At 26.9% G+C, this 21,975-nt stretch overlaps 4 protein-coding genes across 10 annotated transcripts; 2 read left to right on the top strand and 2 right to left on the bottom strand.

Annotated features, from left to right (window-relative positions):
• Positions 1-256: 256 nt before the first annotated feature.
• Positions 257-1,396, bottom strand: LOC122533333 (complex III assembly factor LYRM7). Of its 2 annotated transcripts, none has more exons than XM_043662955.1 (5): positions 1,097-1,396; positions 820-935; positions 653-723; positions 518-599; positions 257-456 (listed from the first exon to the last, which is right to left on the bottom strand). In XM_043662955.1, the coding sequence occupies exons 2-5, from the start codon at positions 854-856 to the stop codon at positions 338-340; spliced, it is 309 nt and encodes a 102-aa protein (XP_043518890.1). In that variant the 5' UTR covers positions 857-935; positions 1,097-1,396; the 3' UTR covers positions 257-337. The 2 variants fall into 2 exon arrangements, with proteins under 2 accessions (XP_043518890.1, XP_043518889.1); XM_043662954.1 differs by having other exon boundaries at positions 820-892; positions 1,097-1,389.
• A 35-nt stretch (positions 1,397-1,431) lies between these two features.
• On the top strand, positions 1,432-3,969 carry LOC122533326 (zinc finger protein 320-like). The gene is made up of 6 exons (XM_043662940.1): positions 1,432-1,944; positions 2,044-2,399; positions 2,465-2,804; positions 2,882-3,049; positions 3,135-3,302; positions 3,376-3,969. Exons 1-6 carry the CDS (start codon positions 1,776-1,778, stop codon positions 3,915-3,917), a joined length of 1,743 nt encoding a protein of 580 aa, XP_043518875.1. The 5' UTR covers positions 1,432-1,775; the 3' UTR covers positions 3,918-3,969.
• A 937-nt stretch (positions 3,970-4,906) lies between these two features.
• Positions 4,907-14,606, top strand: LOC122533328 (heterogeneous nuclear ribonucleoprotein A1, A2/B1 homolog). 6 transcript variants are annotated; one of them, XM_043662945.1, is made up of 7 exons: positions 4,907-5,062; positions 5,926-6,137; positions 6,266-6,578; positions 6,656-6,905; positions 7,016-7,234; positions 8,455-8,619; positions 14,244-14,606. In XM_043662945.1, the coding sequence occupies exons 1-6, from the start codon at positions 5,042-5,044 to the stop codon at positions 8,586-8,588; spliced, it is 1,149 nt and encodes a 382-aa protein (XP_043518880.1). In that variant the 5' UTR covers positions 4,907-5,041; the 3' UTR covers positions 8,589-8,619; positions 14,244-14,606. The 6 variants fall into 6 exon arrangements, with proteins under 6 accessions (XP_043518880.1, XP_043518883.1, XP_043518878.1 ...); XM_043662948.1 differs by having other exon boundaries at positions 7,016-7,165; positions 14,244-14,604; XM_043662943.1 differs by lacking the exon at positions 14,244-14,606 and adding an exon at positions 10,785-11,586.
• Positions 14,607-15,773: 1,167 nt separating this feature from the next.
• Positions 15,774-21,066, bottom strand: LOC122533323 (homeobox protein rough). The gene is made up of 4 exons (XM_043662934.1): positions 19,911-21,066; positions 19,065-19,317; positions 17,599-17,833; positions 15,774-15,978 (listed from the first exon to the last, which is right to left on the bottom strand). Exons 1-4 carry the CDS (start codon positions 20,127-20,129, stop codon positions 15,774-15,776), a joined length of 912 nt encoding a protein of 303 aa, XP_043518869.1. The 5' UTR covers positions 20,130-21,066.
• Between the last annotated feature and the right edge of the window lie 909 nt (positions 21,067-21,975).

Here is a 21,975-nt window from a genome sequence, read left to right on the forward strand (position 1 = left end):
GTTGCAAATATTTTGCAGTAATTAATTATAATTGGTTATTGTTTTCCCTCCATAATTAATATACAATTGTACTATAAATACGGAATAAAATATCAAACTTTATTCTTCTAGAATAATTCGTAATTTTTCTGACGAATCTTTCATAATAATCGCTGCACATGACGTCGCGTCATGAATCTCCTAAATTTCAATGCAATTTTGCTCCTTAAGCTACATAAAAGATTCAAAGCATTGAATTAATTACAGAAACATATTCCTTTATAAAGTGAAATTCTCTTTTTATTCTAGACTTAATAAATTAATTACAAAATTGAAATATATTTTATATTTGCAATTATTACTTTGGTTTATCTTTTGAAATAGACGTATTTATATCTGCATTTTTATTACTAGTATCACATTTCTCATCCTTGTAAGGTATACTATCTACCAATTTGTCAGGTGTAAGACGTAACGCTAAAACATAAAACTAAGTCAATAACAAAATTATAAATTATTTGTATCTTTAGAATATTACTGTATGTTCCGGGTTGTGTTTCGACCGCTTGAATTACTGTTGTTCGTAGTTCATGTTCCACTTCTTCGGCAAATTTATTTAACTAAAACAATATTTATTTAGTATTTAATTGAAATGTCAAATGTGAAATTTTACCTCTTCAATAGCTGCTGAATTAGTGACATTTTTATATTTTCTGTACTCCTCATTTATCTTGTTCCTTGTAACTGAATAATATTTATTAAGACATTATGGATTCAACGAATATTTAATGGCTATGTAATAATAGCTAATAACAAATATTGAATAACTAAAATACTTACCTTGTAATGCATGTTCATCATCTTGAAAAGTAGCCATTCGCGTACGATGAAGATTTTTAAATGTGCGTAATACCTAAAGAAGATGCAAATAATCTCGGACCGTAGATACGATATATTTATATGTATATATTTCTAAATCATTTGACATGGTATTTAGACTATTTTAGACGAAATTCGACACAAAACTCACCAGTTATAAACATAAATTAAAAATATCATTGAACGATTCGATCATAATTTCTTAAGTAATGTTAAAAAGTTGAATGACAAACATTACCTTTCGTCGTAGATTATCTCCCATGCCTTTAATGTAAATTATTGTTGATGAATATGAGGAAATTTTCTATTTTAATGCTAAATATAATTTAACAGAGTCGAATCACTGAATTAAAAAATTGACTTAAATGTGAGGTTAGGTACATTCCCATTTGAGGCAGCACTGGTAGATTCACATTGTTAACATATTTGTTAACAAATATGTATAAACATTGTTTCTTATTAGTTATTAAATTATTACTAGATGAAACTTACATGTTTCAAAATATTAAATTACCAATTTCTTAAAATTATTATTTTTATAAAATGTAATTTTTTATGTATGTTTTTTTTTATAATGCGAATCTATATTTTAACCTATCCTTAAAATGCATTGAAATATACATAAATATGATAAACATAAATATGTGTGTATCTATATGAAATGTGTTTATACTATATATATATATATACGTATAACCACAAATCATATTATCAAAATGTGATTGGAATAAAAATTTTATATGTACCAATATGAATCAGATGTTAGTACATGTACGCGGTGTAGATTTTAAGAAACGCGATAGAAAGCAGACATATATGTATAAAAGACAATATTTTGTTTAAAATTTAATATAATTAAAAAGATTATATTTATCAATAAATAAAATATTATATTCTGTTTGAAATTAAAAATACTTATGATGAACAAAGAATGTCCGAGTTGTAGACAAATAACAAATACATCACGTACAAGACTTGTAAAAGATAATTGTGGGCACATTAAATGTCGCATGTGTTTAATATATGAAGAACAAGGTTGCAAAATTTGTATAAATGAGCATTGTGTACAAAATATCGGGAATTATGGTAGGAAACTTTTAGATAATATACTTTTTACCAGAACTTTTTAGATTTAATATTAATAATTATAGTAGTTTTGTTTTATTTGTTTATATTTTGATTTAGATTGCCCTCCTGAGAAAAAAATACTAAATGATATTTCTGCTTCTGATAAAGGTAATGCATGTAATGACATATTACCTTTAGAATTAGTTATTAATAAAGATTCTAAACTTAAGACAAATAACATTGAATTAATTTCTGTTGATTATATAAATAACTATGAATTATACTCTGAAGATGTATTTAATGAAACAAAGGAACATAAATCTTCTACAACAGAAATTAAAAATGACGATATGTCAAACAAATATATTTCAAACGTGGAATCTAATAATATACTTTTAAATATATATCCACGTTTAAGTAATAATGTAGTAGTAAAATCACCTAGCAATAAAACATCAGAAATTTGCAATAGGGTAAGTCTTATGGTTTATACATAACATTGAAATTGCCATATTTCATATTGAAGTTTTTTTTATAGGAGATTAAAACAGAGTATCCAACAAAAGACAAGCTAAAAAATAAGCCAATAAAATGTCATGATCGTAATCACATTATTGTGATACCAGGAACACCAGAGAAATATAAATGCAATATATGCAGCAAAATTTTTCGAAATAAGAAAGGAAAATGTTATCACGATGCTTGTATAACAGGTGTTAAACCATATCAATGTTCTTTTTGCGACAGAAGTTTCATCAAAAGGTCTCATTTTGAATACCATGAAAGAATTCACAGAGGATACAAGCCATATAAATGTAATCTTTGTGACAAAGCATTTCCTCAGCAAAATAAGCTTAATAGACACATGTACTCACATGGTATTATCTTTTATAACATAAATATCTTTTATATTATTCAGATATACTAAAATTTATTGTAAATAACTTAATTTTAGGAGAAAAACAATTTACATGTCCTAAATGTGACAAAAGATATTCCAAACAAGATGACTTAAAAAATCACTTAGATATGCATAATGAAACAACCACATATTCGTGCACAGCATGTGAAAAGACTTTTAAAATGTTAACTAATTTAAAACGCCATCTAAAAACGCATACTAGTAAGTAGTCGTACGAAATATTATTAAAAAAATATTAAATAACTTTAAAACTATCTTAAATTTATCAACTTTATTTTATTAATAGATGAAAGACCATATGTATGTGACCAATGCAATAAGAGCTTTAAAGATAAATCTTTATTAATTCGTCATAAAAAGACACATGGAAAGGATAGGCCATTTTCATGTGCACATTGTAGTAGAGTATTTTTATCCAAAAGTGAATTAAGGCGTCATTTGACAGTTCATTCAGGTATGTTATGTGTATATAGTAGACAAAATATTATATGATACTATATTAATATGATATGTAAATTTTATTTCAGATGAAAAACCATTTTCTTGCAAATACTGCGAAACTGTATTTAGGAGAAAAGATAATTTACATAGGCATATTAGACATCATCATCCAGAAAGTCCATCATTTAATAATGATAAAGTACAGAATACGGTTTCTGAAACGAAATTAATGAAACATAGACAGATAAATTCTAAACAAAAGCAAACGACAAAGAAAACACAAAAAGTTGTTTCTAATTTATTACTAAAAACTCCAACTAAAGTATCAGTAGTTTGTATAAGTTCGTGTGACCAAATCAGTTCTAGATTAGATTCAATGGGTAATATCACACCTGTTATAAGAACTACCAATGAAGTGAGTAATGCAGTTTCTGTTATCAATGGACCAATTAATATTAAAAATCTAGATGATAAGTCTGATACCAAAAGAAAGACATTTACATATACAGAACCAATACCTCTCGCTGAAGCAGTGGTAATAAATAAACGTATTGAGGAAAAGTTATATCCACAAAACGCATCGAGTCATAATTACTTTCTCAGAAACTGTTTGAATTGTACAGATTAATCATATTCTAGCCTTGCAAATCAAACATCTCGCACAAATTCTAATCAATAATATTCAAATTAGAAAATTTAACCAGAGTTTATATACAATATGAAATGACAAATTTATAAGAAAAAGATATAAAAAAAAAATTGAAGATAATAACAATATAAGAAAGTGAATAGAATTATATTATATCAAAAACAAACACATTTTGGAGTAAAATATTGTATCATTTTATAACAGTTTATATACATTATTATATACAATATACAAATATTATGAATGTACAGTGATATGCAAGATGTGATTGAAAATTATATACGAGCTGGTATGAAATAATTTTGGATATTAAATATTTCACTGCCAGAAGATCAAATAAAAAATAAAAGTAAAATATAATGAAATCAATTATTGTTTCGATTTTTTAAAAATACATATTCGTTTGGATATTATATATTATATTATATGACGTCTGTCAGTTTTATTTAAATACTATAATTCTTAAAATGTAAACATAAGAATAACAATAAAAATAATTGTTATATAATATAATTCCAGTTTATTTCCATACAATGCACGGTAAAATTTGTTCTTTTGATCGCCATTTATATGTAGTTTGATTTAGCGACGATTGACATTTCCGGCGCTGTCTATATAAACGCTATATATTTAATTACACTTTATAAAAAAAAAGAACACATTTTTAACCAAAAATATGTGATATTTATATTTATTAATATACCCAATATAATTATATAACATAAAATATTCAATATGTCAACACATGATATTTATTGTTCGTACAAGAGAACGTATACAAGGATGATTCATAAATTTTTTCGCCATAAACAATTAGTATATATTGAGAAATATGAAAATCAGTGCATATAATTTTTTCAGATAATATTTAATCCTAATATTTTGAAAAATTATAAAAGAAACAGTAAATTAATAAATAATACGAGTCTGCGCATGCCTGTAATATTTGTATTGCAGTTTGCGCATTTGGGGTTCACACAAGTATTTGAAAGGAATAATAATCGATTGGTCGACGTGCGTGATCTCCATTTCTCGTACACAAGTTTAGGGATTCTTTGTGCAATCCATAGTGGAGGGTATTTGACCCTTTGAAATTATCAAAAATGGTTAAGATGGAACATGATGTAAGTACAAGTTTATAAATCAATTATTAATTTAGGAAATTTTTTATATACTTGCAAGGATAACGTATATTAAGACACGAATTCGTACCTAATCTTAGCTCGTTTGTTACTTTGTCATGTACACTTTATATGTATGTTATAAAATGCGCGATACTGTTACTTATTATTAAGCTTTTCTACAGTCTTTTTGTTGTTTATTTTATATATAATTTATTATATGCTTAACACATTTTATGATTTATTGAAGATTTTTTTTATTATTATCATTTCTTAATATAAACACGAATAATTCACATAATTGTAATAAAAAAATTTGAAAATATTAAAACATTAGAATGTTCTTAAATATTTATCGCTTTGTTGTTTTGATATAAGCGAGAAGTAGATATTTTTGTCGTTCTTTTATAGCACAATGTACCCCGACGCTACGCCATTTAAGATTACTGATCTTTATCTTATAACGTATACAATTATGTTTTTTCTCTTTTACGAAATTAACGTAATGTTTAAAGTTTATTAATACTATATATTATTAACCTGTTACATTATTATAAATTATTTTACAATTTATATATTATTTGTAATATATATCATTATTTATGTTATATAAATCAATAGAATTTGTCAAAAATGTTTTTCATATCTTACAACAATCAAAGGATTAATATTCTAATTAGATTTAGTCTTTTGATAATTATTGTTTAATTAAATGTTATATGAATATTGAGGTTAACTTTTTCATTGCAATACTTTCAAGTAACTTCAAATAATTTTGAAAATTGTATTAATAAATATAATAGTAATTATAACATCCATAGCATTTTATTTATTTTTGTAATTCTAGCGATGTTTTCATATTTTAGGATGGAAAAAACGAACCTGAACATGTTAGGAAATTATTTATTGGTGGATTAGATTATAGAACTACAGATGATTCTTTAAAGAAACATTTTGAAAAATGGGGAGAAATTGTAGATGTAGTTGTAATGAAAGATCCAAAAACAAAACGATCTAGAGGATTTGGATTCATCACCTATTCTCGTGCACATATGGTAGATGATGCTCAAAATGCAAGGTATTTCAATATATATAGTTTTTACAATATTAAAATTAAATTAATATATAGTAATAGTAAATAAATGAAATGAAATGCATGATAATACATAAATTAATATTTTTTTCTTTTATTATTTCCAATTATAGACCACATAAAGTAGATGGACGTGTAGTTGAACCTAAAAGAGCTGTTCCTAGACAAGAAATTGGTAGGCCAGAAGCCGGTGCAACAGTGAAAAAATTATTTGTAGGTGGTTTAAAAGATGATCACGAAGAAGAAGATCTTAGACAATATTTCCAAAGTTATGGTAGCATAAATTCAATCAGTATTGTAACAGATAAGGAAACTGGCAAAAAACGTGGTTTTGGTTTCGTTGAATTTGATGATTATGATCCTGTAGATAAAATTTGTTTACAACGCAATCATCAAATACGTGGGAAGCATGTAGATGTTAAAAAAGTAAGAGCAATATTAATACATTATTTATGTAAACTTAAAGATGTGTTTTAAGTTTTATTATTTTCTTATGTCAATAGGCTTTAAGTAAGGCTGAGATGGCTTCTGCATCAGGAGGCGGTGGTGGTAGTGGCGGCGGTGGGAGCAGAGGAGGACAAAATGTAGGAAGAGGACCTCGCGGTGGCAATCAGGGCGGTGGTAATTGGGGAGGTCGTGGAAGTGGAGGTGGTGGAGATTGGAATAATGGTGGTAATCAGGGTGGTTATGGTGGAGGTAATCAAGGAGGTTGGGGTGGTAACGGCCCTTGGGAGAATCAGAATCAAGGTAAAGGTTCGCAGAAAGATATACTTTTCCCATTTTACTAAGTATTACATCAATATATTGATTAATAATGTATTATGCTATATTTGTACAAAATATTAATAAATGGTATCTTTAAGGAGGTGGCTGGGGAGGTCAAGGAGGTCAAGGTGGATATAATAGTGGCGGAAATTGGAGCAACGATAACTTTGGAGGAGGTTACCAGCAAGGCTATGGCGGTGGTCCAGTACGGAATAATTTCAACTCGGGAGGAAGACCTGCACCCTATGGTATTAATATGGGTCCTAGTGGCCGACAGTCTGGAGACTCGAGATGGCTACCACCCTTCGGTGGACAAGGTTGCTTCTGTCCTTCTCAAAAGCCAACGCGTTTGTTACGAGCCTTGAGCAACTATCCGTAGATTTGCATTGATTACTTGTAATGACATATTTTTAATTATATTATAGTATATGTAATATACTATATCGTTGATAACTATAACAAGTTGCACAAGGAGCGTTCAGCTTATAATTAGTACAATTTTATAATATTACTAATTAAGTATTCACACGAAATATGATATATCGATTTCAATTAAACTTCGTAAGCAAAAAATTAAAAAATATTTGACAAATATTTGGTTGTTACTGTGAACTTTCAATATTTTATTTACTAAATAGCAAATTACTTTAATAATATTAAAATTTAAATTTTTCTATAAAAATAATGTAATATTCACAAATAGGATCATAGAGTATGTTTATATAGGACTTCTGACATTGATAAACTTATAAATGGTAAGTATGTACATATAGGTTTCAAAATATGTTTAAGTTTCTTACTAGTAAATCATTTTGAATGAAAAATAAAACCACATCATGTATTAATACATGTATAATATTTTGCAAATTATTGAAGGTGTACATTAATAGATTAATGTTTATTAAATATTTTTTGTTTCCTATTTGCATACGAAGTATCATTGAAGTTGATATGCAACACTCGTGTGATTCTGTTGTAAAGTTCACCTATCAATCATCTATCAATGTAATTTGATAGATACCAAGTAAATAATCACATAGCGTGGTAAGATTAATTCGATAGTTAATCTAATAATTACAAACAAGTGGACAAACAAACTGGATAAATATATTTTTGATATAAGTTCTGCTAAGGCATAAGGCGCGATGTTGCAGTGAGAAGGAGCGCCTTTGTCCATTTCCTTTACTCTATTCGAATTCAGTTTGCTCATATGCTAAATTATTATTTTATGAAGGTATCTTATTGTAGAAGTAATTATTTTTACAAATATTGAATATCATATTATCATTTCTATAGTCTTTTTTTTAGTTAAATAAGTGCAAATGTTAGATTGAGAAATGCTTATTTATTTTAATATTATTTAATCATATTTTGTATGTACAGTAAATTAGTCTAATTTTACTGAAAACGCTTCATCTCTCACTGTTGTTAGGATAGTAAGATTAGAATGATTATATTCTTATAAAATAAGTGATATTTTATAGAATCTTACCTAATTTTAAACGGTTTTACTAACCCTTGGCAATTTATTTTTCAGGTCCTATGGGTGGTGGAAATTCTGGAGGTGGTGGTGGTGGTGGTGGTTATGGTAACCAAGGTGGCTATGGCGGTAGTTCTCTTGGAGGTGGAAATATGGGAGGTGGAGGTGGTGGTGGAGGAAGAAGATACTAAATACATTATCCATGGTTACTTCCCTCACGTGGTAAGCAAAATTTTATTATAATATTTCTCTTTTTTAAGGATATATTAAAGTGATGACTGTGTTTAATTTACATTTAAATGATATTATTGTTCTGAAATAAACCTTATTTTTATAAATAAGTAATAAAATATAATGCGAAATTTAATTAATTTTTTTAATAAATACATTAAATAATTTTAGAGTTTCATTGAGCTCTATCAATTACAATCAGGATGTTTTCATTAAGTAAAATTATAATTAAATAGGTATTAACGAATATTTGTATCAGTTCTCTGATACAATTATTTTTATTTTATTATGAAGTACACAATGACTCGTGTACTTCATGACTCAACTTAAAAATTTTTGTATATATTGTGGTTATAAAAATAGTGGTATTATTTTTATTAAAATATAGCTATATTCATAATTTACAAATTTCTAAGTACAAATATTTGTACTTATTGCAATATTATCAAATAAATAGAAAATTTGTACTGGCAATAGTTATAGAGCAGAATTATTAATATTTGATTTATTTATGTATAATTATATATCAATTCATAATAAAATCTTATTCTTGGTGTTTCATAAATTATAGAGGTTGCTATATAGATTTATATTTAATTGATATTATAGTTATGCAGTGCTAAAATTGCATTAGACAATGTTTTTAAAATGTATTGAGATAAATATATAAATATTCTTGGGTAAACTTTACTATATAAATATTAATTTATATATAAAATAAATATTAGAAACCGCATGTATTATATAAAGTAATAATGTTTAACTATAATATAAAATTCTGTTTTCATATATATTTCGATCAATATCGAAATATTATTTCATATATATTTCGATTACTTCTTCAGCTTAAATGCCATTAATAAAAGTATTCATTTAATGTTTTGAAGTTATTGTAAGAGAACTAAGAAATATAACTTGTTTAATTATATTTTGTTTTACGTTCAATTTATTTTAATGGGTAAATAGAATGTATGAGATATCAAGAACTATTATTTGAGAAACACATTTTAGGAATAGTATATTACATAATTCATTGTTTGAAATTAATATCGTATTAATGCATAATTACATTAATTTATTATTTATTCTTGATTTTAAATAATTCATTAAAGCACTTTTATTTAGTAGGAAATTATCAAATATTGACAAATAATAACAAATTAGTACTTCATTCATTAGTCATCTATTATATCATATACTTTTTCTTCAAAGGTGATTGTAGCTATGTAATTACAAGCGATTTTTCTATGATCGTAATTATTAGCTGTGGTTATATTTAGCTGTTAATAGAGATTTCGTATCTTATTTATAGTTAATATAACTGTTTTATATAACAGTGCTATATGCAATAAATATCGATAATCTTAAAAAAATGTCGTTTTTGTGCAACATTTTGTACATTTTGAGTAATGAATATTTTGAGACATTCATATATATTATAATTTTGATAAAATGAAGTTAAAAATAATGTTTTTAGCATAAATATAAGAATACAGTACAAAATGTCTGAATACATTTACTTTAATAAAATTGGGAAAAAATTTTCAAAAATATTTTACTTTTATAGTATCAAGTGGTATATAATTAATAATGATTATAGTATTGTCCACAAAATCGTCCGAATAATAGTAGGTAGTGTTGAATTGTGGCAAGCAATACTGTATGTAAGAACAACATCGTTTATTTAAAAAAAGGAATCATAAATAAATGTAATGAATATATTGCTTGTCTAAATTCATTCAAGTATTAAAAAACAGCTTTAGTATTAAGTATTCAGATATTGAAGTAAAATCTTTTATACATTTTATATATGATTTAATTGGTTGTAGAATTTTGTATTAATAAAATATAAAAATTTGTTACAAAATTATTAATTGATTATTTTTTGTGCAACAATTTTGATGTTTAGTAGCAAAACAAAATATTATTTGTTGATTCTTATTTGAATAATATTCTTCTAATTATTTAATATAAAAAATATGTTGCATAATACTATGTGTCGGTCATATAACATAACAAGAAATTTAAGGAAATACTCTTAAAATGATAGTAAATAATTACACGACATTTGATTTTTAGCTCAAAATTCATAGATTCTTACAATTTGAGTATATTCAATCATCTTAACTAATAGATTTATGACTTTTGAACCTCAGGTGAACCTACTACTTGTCTTCTAGTCGCCAGTACTTCTGTACTGTTTAGTATTGGAGCAGGCAGGGCTATAAGGCTAGAGACAAGACCAGGCAGGACAATCAGGATACAGGACAGAGAAGCGTCATCTTAAATAGATCACAGTGAGGGAGGCTTTTACTTGTATTTCTTTTGGTATCTAGCACCTATTGCATATATCTTATATATTCAACTATTTATGTGAAAATATTGCATCACAATTTTCTAGATTGTGCCTGAACTCATTGTGTGGCACATATAATATCCAAAAAAAACAAACGATTATTAACGTAATTGTCATGTTAGAGAAAAAGATACGAATTAATTTGATTATTCAGTTACTATGGCTAGGGATACATCCGTGCCATCCAAATATTTGTAATATTTTGTTATATTTACTGTAACACCTTCAGAAATGACTAATAGACCTAGGATTTTATATTAGACATTGGAGAGCACGATTGTTTCTCTAATTTAATAAATATATCGATAATAGCAGTGCATGTAAGAATCTAGGTTTTGATATATTGATGATTTATTTCACTATAAACAAGGTGGTTCTTACAGATTAAACTCTTATAGATTAAACATCTCAGGATAAAAGGGATTAAATCTCAGATAAATGCATGGAAAAAAAAATGTTAATATTAAATGAAATTAATGAATTTACAAAAGAACCAGGTACATTACAATTATCGGTTAGCATTTTCGTAGGTTACTTAGACTAATTAATTATTTAAGTTGTAATGTTTTAAGAGTTAGTTAATAAAAATAACTAGAACCTTCCACGTTACTTTTTAATTTACAAAATAAAATGTCCATAGTATAGGATAAGTCAAAAGTACAAGAACATGTATCGGGATAGGGAAGTATAGTTACAGATAAGGGCAGTTCTCTCTATTTGGTCATTATTACAGATACATTTGGTTATTACATACAAATATTAATGAAAAATTTTAAATATTATATATAGAAAGCATTCTTGTATTTTCTGTCAACTGTGTAGTCAGTGGAAGCACAACCTAAGGGCTTTATATTCATATGTATTCACAGTATTAAACAATTTGTATATATAAACAATCTGTGACTAATTTTGTGTAATTTTTATAATATATAACATACATGGATTTATGAATGAAGGGATACGTTCAATTTTATATTTTATATATAAATTTTCATCATAAATTATGTGTGCTAAAAATATCAGTCTATCAAAAATTGTCATATAAATACTTTTATGTAATAATAACGTATTAAAGAAAATTTATGAAATTCTTAATGAAAATTTAAATTGTTTTAAATTTGTTTTTATTATATATATGTTTATTAGTATTATGTGTTTCATGTTACATTATATCACAAATAGCAATAAATAGAAATATTCTTAATAGATACGAGAGATTTAATTTGGAATTTAATTCTATTTTGTATCCCTCTTAATTAAATCCATTTTCAAAAAATACAATCTTTAATCAGTGTTGTGCAAAATTATAATAAATGTGCAACTTAAATGATACTTTCTGTTTTAATTCTATTTATTCAAATTGATAAGTTAATCCTAAAAGTATAAATATTTTTTATTTTTTATTATTATGACAAATAGAAGCAATTTTGAAGAAGTACTGATTCGTTAAAAATTCTATAAGCAATATGGTCTATATCGTATCTATGAACATGTTTTATAAATATATTCTTATAATCTGCAATTAAAATGTGATCGATATTATTATTTTCGAAAATAGATTCGATTTTATTATATAAAAGATAATGAAAATAAAAAAGATTAATTATGTTGCTTAAATGAATCTACAGGAATAATCAAAAGTTTAAATTGTTTTTCATTAATAATATTATATTTTATATTAGTATTTATTCAGATTGCACAACACTGATTATAAATAAATTTTTACATATTTTCAAGATAAATTTTGATTTATTTATCTAATTTTGAATTAATACATACATTCTGATCTAATCCGCAGTTATCTTTTTTTGGATATTAAGTTTGTTATTGTGAGGTTTAGTGACACGGTATTTTTTTTTTTTTTTTTTTTTTTCCTTTTTTTTTTACTATTGTTATATAATGGATTTACATCGTTAAATGTGATTATTAGGTAGTAATGGAATAAGCAATTACATAGGTACAAAATGCTTTTGGGCATACTGTATTTTCAGTACCTGAAAATATTAGTTAGATTCTATCATCTAGCAAATATTTAGTATCGAAAGTTAGAAGAGTGAAAATGAAAGAAGAGACTAAAAACGGGCAGGTAGCAGAGCAAAGGGATTCTGAACTACACAGCAAGGCTAGGCTTTGCTAGGCTTCTTGCTAGCTTCTGTTGTACAACTACAGGTAGGAATATTAGATTCATTTGTTTAGACATAGGGGTTTTAAATGACAGATTGTGCATGATATTAATGTTTATTAATATTTCTATTAGATTATGCTATTAATTTAATAATTATTTCTTTTCGTAAAAGAAAAGAGTAAAATAAAGATTATTTATCAAATTTTCCTTTATCTTATCAATTAATGTATTATGTTTTACATATATATACATATGAGATGAAGCATATGTATAACTATAAATTTTCTTTTCAATATATTAAAACTTTATGGTGGGGAGAGAATGATAAAAATTTATGGAAATAAATATTATAAATACTACTATATTTTACAATTACTAAAGCAATAGCAATACTATTGTGATTCTATTTTTTTCAAATGAGGATGAATTTAAAAACATGCGTTATATTAAAATATGTTATTTTATTTCGTTTATCTATTCATTAAAGGGTTAAATGCATCTGGATTATAAAAAAATATTAATTTTGAAGATTGCTTCATAAATTTACTGTCACGTTAAAATTTAAATATGAGTTTAGTAATTGTATAAATTGTATTGCAAAATATTGGAAAATGGTGTTCAAATTATTATACCAAAAGTTTATAATTCTGTGATAAGATTAGGTCTTTTATTGCAGAATAATTATTAATTAAATTAAAACATTTTCAAGTATTTATATTTCGAACATATAAATCTCGTTTGTATGCAAGTTATATATTAAACAAATTTTTAATATATTAAAAGATCAACTGTTTGACTTTATCTAGATGCACATAGCCTTTTAAGTTATTTACTGTATATATTAATATGCAAAACAAATTTTTATTTAGAAATTTAATATTTTTTTAATATAAAAATATTATTTATGATAATAAAAGTCAGTATAAAATATCAAGGATAGAAAAATTATACTTCAATATTCAATTATATCAATACACACTAAGAATGTACAAATATTTACAAAGATCTATTTTAATTTAAATATGAATTGTATAAGCAGAAGATAGAAATTATTTTTGTTTTACTTCTTGTATATTAACTGCTATCTTTCGTTTTCATTAATTTCTGGTTTACCATTTGGGCTGGTACTCTCAGAGCGCTCCATGTCGCAACTACCATTGTCACTCGTCATAGGAGGTAAGTTAAAATCAACTGCTTTTTTTAAGTTCAAAATTATACAATTACAATATTCTAGTATTTATTATTTTTAAAATTATCATAATTTTACAATATGAATTATATCAAGAGTTCAAAAGATGAAGATAAATATACGATATCACATAACATAAACTTATGCTGCTATGTGCTGCGTTATCCAGTATGTGAGCATGTCATATTATAAATCTTGCAATTTAAAATCAATTTTATTTCTTAAAGATTTTTTTTTATAAAATAACGTTAATAAGTTTAGAAATCATGATCTAATGAGGAATAAGTTTTGCGAAGGTATATATTCTTATAAGAATTGAATAAAATTTAAGGATTTTAACTAATTTAAAATTAGTAATTTTTAATCAAACGAATAAATCAATAGATGTGATTTTTTGCTACTATTGTTTTTGTTTCTCAAAGATTATTTACAGCAGAAAATAAAATGAATATTCAAGATAGTTACAGAATGTTAAAGCATTGTTATGTAGTTAAATGACTATAAAAAAGAAAACTATGCAGAAGATAAAAAATTTTATCATTGTACACAGTTTTTAATATAGCATTTGTAGTCAAATATACTTTAAAGAAGTTAATGATCTCCTTGTGAAACATCTAATAAGTAAAATGATAAAAAATAATGAATTTTCAATTTTTAGAGTGGAATAAAAGAAACAAGAAAAGGAAAATTAATGAGATTTTTTACAGAATTTGATTATCATCAAGTGCGTTTATTAATGCAATAAGAAAATATTGAATAACGTTATTTAATTGTTATTTATTACAAAGGACTAATTACTTACATTAATTTTCAGCAATGTAATATTGTATGTATCTTTAAATGTAATAAATCTTCTTTTCAGTATGTCGTTGTTTTTCTTCATACCCTTTTACCCTTATACGATTTTTTTTAAATATATACCAAATTTTTGTTTGTCCAAAATCTGTGTTTGAGCTTGATATGAAGGATGAAAAAATAATAGAATGTTTATATTAGTATTATTTATTGTTACAAATTACAATTACATTTTAAATTACAGTTCAAGAATATATAGCAATATACTATGTCACCAGTATATAAAAAGTTAGTGTTTTAATGTGCATTTCAACGCATTTAAAGATTATTTGAATTAATGTATTGCTTAATATAAATATTTGTTAAATCGTTCATATAATACATATTTTATTATTGTATATTAATTTATATTTTTATAATTACTTCTAACATTACTAGGATTTTTTATTTTTTTTTTAATCTTCATTATGTGTATTTTTATTAATCTTTTTACACTGGATTCCAATTGTTTTTTATTTAAAGTAACAAATTCAATACCAAAATTGCACAAAATACACCAATTGTTATAATTATTTAACATAAATTATTTATAAAACAAATATAATAAATTTTATCAGAGTACATATTTGTTAACAATTTGTAAATGAATACTTTTTGCAAACAATTTCTTTTTTCAAATTTCAAACAGAAAAAACATTTGGTGTATTGTCCGACACTTCACTTTCATTACATTGTGATTTTGTGAAAGTTCCAGTAACAGGATTCATCAAAGTACAGGAATGGTTAGTTGCAGATCCAAAGGTTTTTTTATAAAAGCAGAATTCACAAAATCCATTTCTACCATAAATTGGTAAATTTATCATTCTACTGGAAATTGCTAAGTTCCTGTAACATGTAATATATTCAAAATAATTATTTATAATATCGTTATATTAATATTACTAAGATATATATAATTATATTTCAATATTCAACATAGTTAAAATAAGACCAGAATCAAAAAATTATTTGATGCTTTATTTATTACAGAATTTTATAACACACAAAAATCAACTAAATTACCCCTGACATCCGGCAACCCTCCCATGCTGAGATATGCTACGTATGTACATATGTTTGATCGTTTATCTTGCATACACAGTCACAAATAACTTAAGTATAATATGGAAACAGAAATTAAACATTGCATATAAGACGTACATCAATTTCTAAAGAATAGCCATTCTAGAAATTTCACCTTTGCTTGATAATATAATAGGTGCATAAATGAAGAACCTATCACAAATTAGTTAATTTTTAATGATAAATTTGAAAATATAAGACAATGTTTTAAAAATATTAATGGATGGACGAGAAATATATATTGAGACTAACATTTGCACTTTATGTTCCTCGAGATGGTAATAATAATTTATGTAGAAAAGTCTATACGATCAAAATTAAAGCGATTTGAGTGATGTAGAAAATCCATTGATATCAAATATACTTATATATTACGAGTTCACTAAATGTATCTGTAATCGAATTAGACGTAATACGAAATAATACTAAGAATTTCAATAGCAGAGAGCAAGGTATTAGGGGAGAAAGAAGATGTGAATCGAATTGTATTTCAAAAGAAAGCGGGATGATTTCCAGCACGATAAGTATCCCCTTGCTTAGGATTATATCGCATGTCGTGGGCAATGTATCATTTCATTGCAATATATTAAATGTGAAACGAAATAATTAAAAGCTAAAATTAGAATAGAAGATTATTTTAAAAAAATGTATTACCCACCTGTGGAATATAAGAAGCGAAAATATGGCGCAAATAATCCAGACTAGTATCAGGCACACAACATCAAAAGCTCGTTCTTTCTTTGAACATTTATTTAAAATTGACGTTCAAAAACGTCTCCCTGGAGTCGCATGCAACAACGAAAAAGAGAAATATATAACGCTATTAGCACAATTTATTGAGGGAGGGAACTATGAAGTTCAGACATTTATAAACAAAGCCAGCTAATGAAATGAATAAATTTCAAAAATGTTAGGAAAACGTGCCGTGAAATACATGTCTTTTTAATATTTTGCATATTAGTTTTTAGTAAAAGCTAATACTTACTTTCCAAGTTTCATTCGGTGTTCGAAACTGAGCGAATTTTAGTTGAGCAGCCGAGTCTGTAAGCGCAAATGATATATCTATGTTTCGCATCATAGTCATTATGTAAAAGCATTAAAAATAATGAATTTTACAAGATTCGCGATGCCTATCAAATACATACATACAGTTACTCACAAAATTAAGCGTGCAACATTAAATAATACTCGTAGTCGAAGATCTATGAGGCACTAAACTAACGGAGGCACATGTATTTTGATGAACGAAGAAAATAAACTATAAAATAAATAACAGAGAAATGAAAACCTTGGGAAAAATAATATTCTAATCTATATTTTTATAATCATCGTTTATATTTTTAATGAACTTCTAGTTAAATATTCTATATATATAGTAATTACCGGTAATATTGATCAAGCTGCGCTTTTTCTATCCTCTTATCTTTGGCACGACGATTTTGAAACCAAATTTTTATCTGCGTTTCCGTAAGGTGTAGGGATGTAGCTAGTTCAAATCTCCTTCCTCGAGAAATATATTCTCCTCTACGATATTCAACTTCCAGTCGCAAAGTTTGTTCTCCGCTGAAAGTAGTTCTCTGCCTCCGTGGTCGTCCTTCTTTTCTCCTCTTCCTAGCTACTATTCAATCCAAACAAGGGAATCTTTTAAAATAATATTTTTTTAATGTATAGCTTTTTTTCATGTATAATTAACGCAGCTTGTTATTCCCTATAAAAAGAAGAAAAAAGAATATTCAACCTACTTATGTGAAAAACCTATTCTTAATTTGTACGTTAATTTCAGTATTTTCACAGATTATAATCTTCATTTTGTGTATTTCATTTCAGTTTCTTTTTTTTGGTTTTCATTTAACATGCTAGTGATTCTCGGCAGCCTTGCCGTGACAACGGCTTAAGGGGCAGGCGAATAACACTGGGTTTGCAGAAATATAACAAGGTATATTTCACATTGAAATGCGGCCAACTGCGTCCAGTAATCTCATCACAACATCGGTACGAGGTGGCGAAGCGGAATAAATCCATTCAAACGTGTGCGTATACCTGTATTGTGTTATATTGTACATGTTTGCTGTAATAACACTTATCAATGAAAAGCTTTAGGAAGTGAATAAAATGTTGAAATATATATTACCGACAAATTATCGGAGTATTTTAAGGATTTCGAGGAACGTGTAAAAATTGAAACAAATGCATTTCGTTAATCTTCATTAAATCTTCAATGATAATAACTACCGGCGCACAGTGTATTTATGCGAATGATAGTCAATATACTGCCGTCTGCTATTTCAATTTAATTTGAGAATTTCGAGTCGAAGGTTTTACAATTTGATTTCGTCTTCTCTTTTAAGAAATATTATAGTAAATAACCGAACAACAAAAAAATGTACAAACACAATTCGAGAACAAAATTTGAAAATTTCTTTAATATTATAGCATCTCGATCGATTAGAATGCAATTGATCTCATTTCTACGCGATTTTTATGCGATTTATTTCCTTTCTTCAAATCTACAAGATTTCGCGGTATGTTATGTTTAAATTTTAAATGCTTCCTATAGTAATCTTGAATGTTATAATCTCCATAAGGATATTTATGGAGATTAATTAGAATAGTGATTGTAACGAAATAATTTTTAGGTAATCATCGTTCGGAAAATGTGTCGGAATACAAAAGAATTCGAAAATTCTTTCACGTTAGGACACATGATGTTGAAAGTTTTAACTTTTACGTTTAGATAGATGTTGATAACAGTTTAGAATTATTATTAATTGTTCAATTGAATTTGAGCTGCTATTGTTAATAATATAATAATTTTTAATATTTAATGAAAGCAACAAAATATTACTTACAGAACGCTGAGAATCCTTGCAAATGGTGTTCCGAGGTTGGAAAATACGGCAAATTATGAAAATGTGGTGGAAGCGCAGACGGGTGTGTAACTTGAGATAAGAATACAGGATTATTAACCGGCCCAGATTGATGGAGCTCGTGAAACAATGGTAATCTTAAATTAACAAAATTCGAGGTCTTTTCTTTCTCGTTGGTTTCATTGCTATTCTGTTTTTCGCCTCGTTCCGAGGATCTTTCTTTTATGCTCATTACCTGCGCGAGAGATTATAGTATTAAATTCTAAGTTGCCTCTTTATCTTAATATCTTGAGAGAATTTTATTTGCTAGTATATAGACATGAAACTATATATTTATCAATATTTCGTCTAAAGGCGTATTTAATGCAGTTTTTTGTCTCCAAGTTTTATATAATAAAAATATAATGAACATGAATGTTAAATTTGTCATAACATATAGTTTGGAAATTTCCATAACATAAGTTTGATTAATTCGGATGTATATACCTAATTTCACAGATTTTTATTGCTCTTCAGTGATACTTAAAATTGATAAATATATATTTTCGATTCGTAAAGAATCCTCAGTTGAAGTTCACGATCGATGCTATGAAATTAATTTTAATTTATACTCTACAAAGATCTACGATTCTAAAAGAACTTGAGATCATAAACAAATTATACTTCTTAGAATTTCCGAACGAAGGCTATGACAACTAAGACATTAATATTGAAGAAAAGCGTTTGAATAGAAAAATGAAAGCAACTACGGGTCTAACGTTTTTATTAAAAATATTGAAACGACGTAAAGTAAAAGAGGCTTCTGTATGTAAGAAAAGTATTTCTTACTTGTATAACTTCATCGGTTGAGGAATTGCACGAATTGTCTGCATCTAACGTGTGTCTGTTGTACAGAAGAATGTTTGAAGTAAAGTCGAAGCTTGATTTCGGTTTAGGTTTTTCTTCGTCATTATTATCGGTACCATCGGCCTTCTTAGCTTCGAGGTGTCCGTAAATTCGTGCAAAAAACTGTCGTGGAGATGATGGTCCTTCTGCTTTCGTCGACATTTAGTCAAATTCTATCGACGCGTTCAAGTTTTCAAACTAAAAACATAAGAACTACAAACGGCACGTATTAAACCTGATATATATCGTCATCTTTATTCTTATCATTTTATATCATCATTCATCTTTATTCTTATGTTCCACTAACTCGTCGATTGACGTTAAATTTGTCATTGCACGAAAATTCATTCGACTCGTCGTAGGAGAATGGAAAAAACTCGAAATTAAAATTCGTGAATATTAGCCGTAGAAGTTCTTCATCCTCATTGACGTCACTTTAAATCTTCCTATCCTAGGCGTAGCGTGTAAGTTTGTAAAATTCACGTACTTGCACATCTACTATCTATTCTCCACAGATGTTCGGTATGAAAGTTACGTGAAACAAATATGTAACATTGTGCTAAAACTTAAAAAAAAGTGCACGTTTGCGCGCACGCGCAAGTACATGTACGTACGAAACAAATAGGATTCACATAACAAGTAAAATAGTTGGAACACTTTTGATAGAACACTCGCATGTAAAATACCTCGAAGAGGATCACCGTATGACTCGGTACGAGGTTGCACACGTATCTGAGTCCGTTTGCTTGCAACGTCCATTCTCTCGCTTCATGGTTAATATGAAAATAGAGAGAAGGGATGTTCGGTGCTCGTACTCCCTACCCCATGGATGTTCCCCACTATGCGTGGTGTACCACCCCCCATTCCTTCGGTTTCAGATAATTTCGCTGTCATCGTTGTAACGCCCCTTTGCGAAAGAGCACCTGCAGACGTTTGTGTCCACTCGGAGAGAAACCGACTTTATTATTTCTAATTGCACCGTGAAATTTAAATACGCGCTAGCGAGCACGCGATTGAGCGGTAAATAGTTTTAGCTTGAGATCAGTAATATCTTAAATTTCGATGATTTCATTTTAGTAGAAGTATAGATGTTACTTTCAAGAAGATTAAACAAAACGCTTGACAAACGTTCCTTTCTTTACGTTTCATATTTTAGCTGAATACTTTGGTTTTGAATTTAGCTGGTACTTTCATTTAAATTTGGACGTGGATGATCGTTCTCTTGAATGACAGCACTTCGTAGTTTAATTTCGCAAAAAAATATCGCAGAGAATGGCTTCCAATTTATTAGATATTCTATTTCTATAGTTGAGGTGAATCTGAAAGAACGCTATTAAAACGATTTTGCATTTGATTTATATGAATATATGAATATTTGAGATCTATTATCTTTTCTGTCTTTTATATTATATATTATATATTAGTCATTCAGTATTAGAATAAAATTTCAGCGAATAGGCTTTCCTATTATAAATATGAATGATTTGTGAAGGATATGAATATTAATCTCGCAGTTCGTATCTGGTGCATTTACGGTCAACCGCACATTGAACAATCTACACTGGGAATTCTTTTCTCATCCATCAGTCGAAGATTTCAACCCTCGGGGGAGATCTCCGGCTTCTTATCATTACGTATCATTGCTTCATTTTTTGTTGGTATTCTTTCCTTAAATCACATATCAGTGGTTCATTTCTTATTGCTATTCTTCCTACCACGCTGTGTGAAACTTAAAATTTGAAAGAATAATTTTTCATATATTTGCCACTGAAATTCCATTGCCATTTCTTCGTGTACATATAATATTCTAACAAACTGTAACATAATTTCTTTAATTTAAATAATAATTTGTATAATGTAGGTATAATAGATGTGTTGAAGATTGTCGGTGTACTTTAAACATAAATTCATGCGACCCAGCTAGAAAATGTGTTCCGAATGAATTATTATGAATTATTTGACAAAAAGGAAATAACTTTCATTATTAAAGAAATAAAAGTGCCTAAAA

Source organism: Frieseomelitta varia, unplaced genomic scaffold, assembly GCF_011392965.1.
Source record: "Frieseomelitta varia isolate USP_RPSP 00005682 unplaced genomic scaffold, Fvar_1.2 scaffold_52, whole genome shotgun sequence".
Taxonomy (NCBI): Eukaryota; Metazoa; Arthropoda; class Insecta; order Hymenoptera; family Apidae; genus Frieseomelitta; species Frieseomelitta varia.

Excerpts from the sequence above, each read along its gene's own strand:
- LOC122533333 (XM_043662954.1), bottom strand. The coding sequence starts at position 1,120 with ATGGGAGATAATCTACGACGAAAG. Across the intron at positions 893-1,096 it reads GAGATAATCTACGACGAAAG|GTATTACGCACATTTAAAAA; the intron begins GTAATGTTTGTC and ends CATCTTCTTTAG. Across the intron at positions 724-819 it reads TGATGAACATGCATTACAAG|TTACAAGGAACAAGATAAAT; the intron begins GTAAGTATTTTA and ends AATATTATTCAG.
- LOC122533326 (XM_043662940.1), top strand. The coding sequence starts at position 1,776 with ATGATGAACAAAGAATGTCCGAGTTGTAGACAAATAACAAATACATCA. Across the intron at positions 2,805-2,881 it reads TAGACACATGTACTCACATG|GAGAAAAACAATTTACATGT; the intron begins GTATTATCTTTT and ends ACTTAATTTTAG. Across the intron at positions 3,303-3,375 it reads TCATTTGACAGTTCATTCAG|ATGAAAAACCATTTTCTTGC; the intron begins GTATGTTATGTG and ends ATTTTATTTCAG.
- LOC122533328 (XM_043662945.1), top strand. The coding sequence starts at position 5,042 with ATGGTTAAGATGGAACATGAT. Across the intron at positions 5,063-5,925 it reads TGGTTAAGATGGAACATGAT|GATGGAAAAAACGAACCTGA; the intron begins GTAAGTACAAGT and ends TTCATATTTTAG. Across the intron at positions 6,138-6,265 it reads GATGATGCTCAAAATGCAAG|ACCACATAAAGTAGATGGAC; the intron begins GTATTTCAATAT and ends TTCCAATTATAG.
- LOC122533323 (XM_043662934.1), bottom strand. The coding sequence starts at position 20,129 with ATGTCGACGAAAGCAGAAGGACCATCATCTCCACGACAGTTTTTTGCA. Across the intron at positions 19,318-19,910 it reads CAACCGATGAAGTTATACAA|GTAATGAGCATAAAAGAAAG; the intron begins GTAAGAAATACT and ends TCTCTCGCGCAG. Across the intron at positions 15,979-17,598 it reads CAGCTTGATCAATATTACCG|GAACTTAGCAATTTCCAGTA; the intron begins GTAATTACTATA and ends TACATGTTACAG.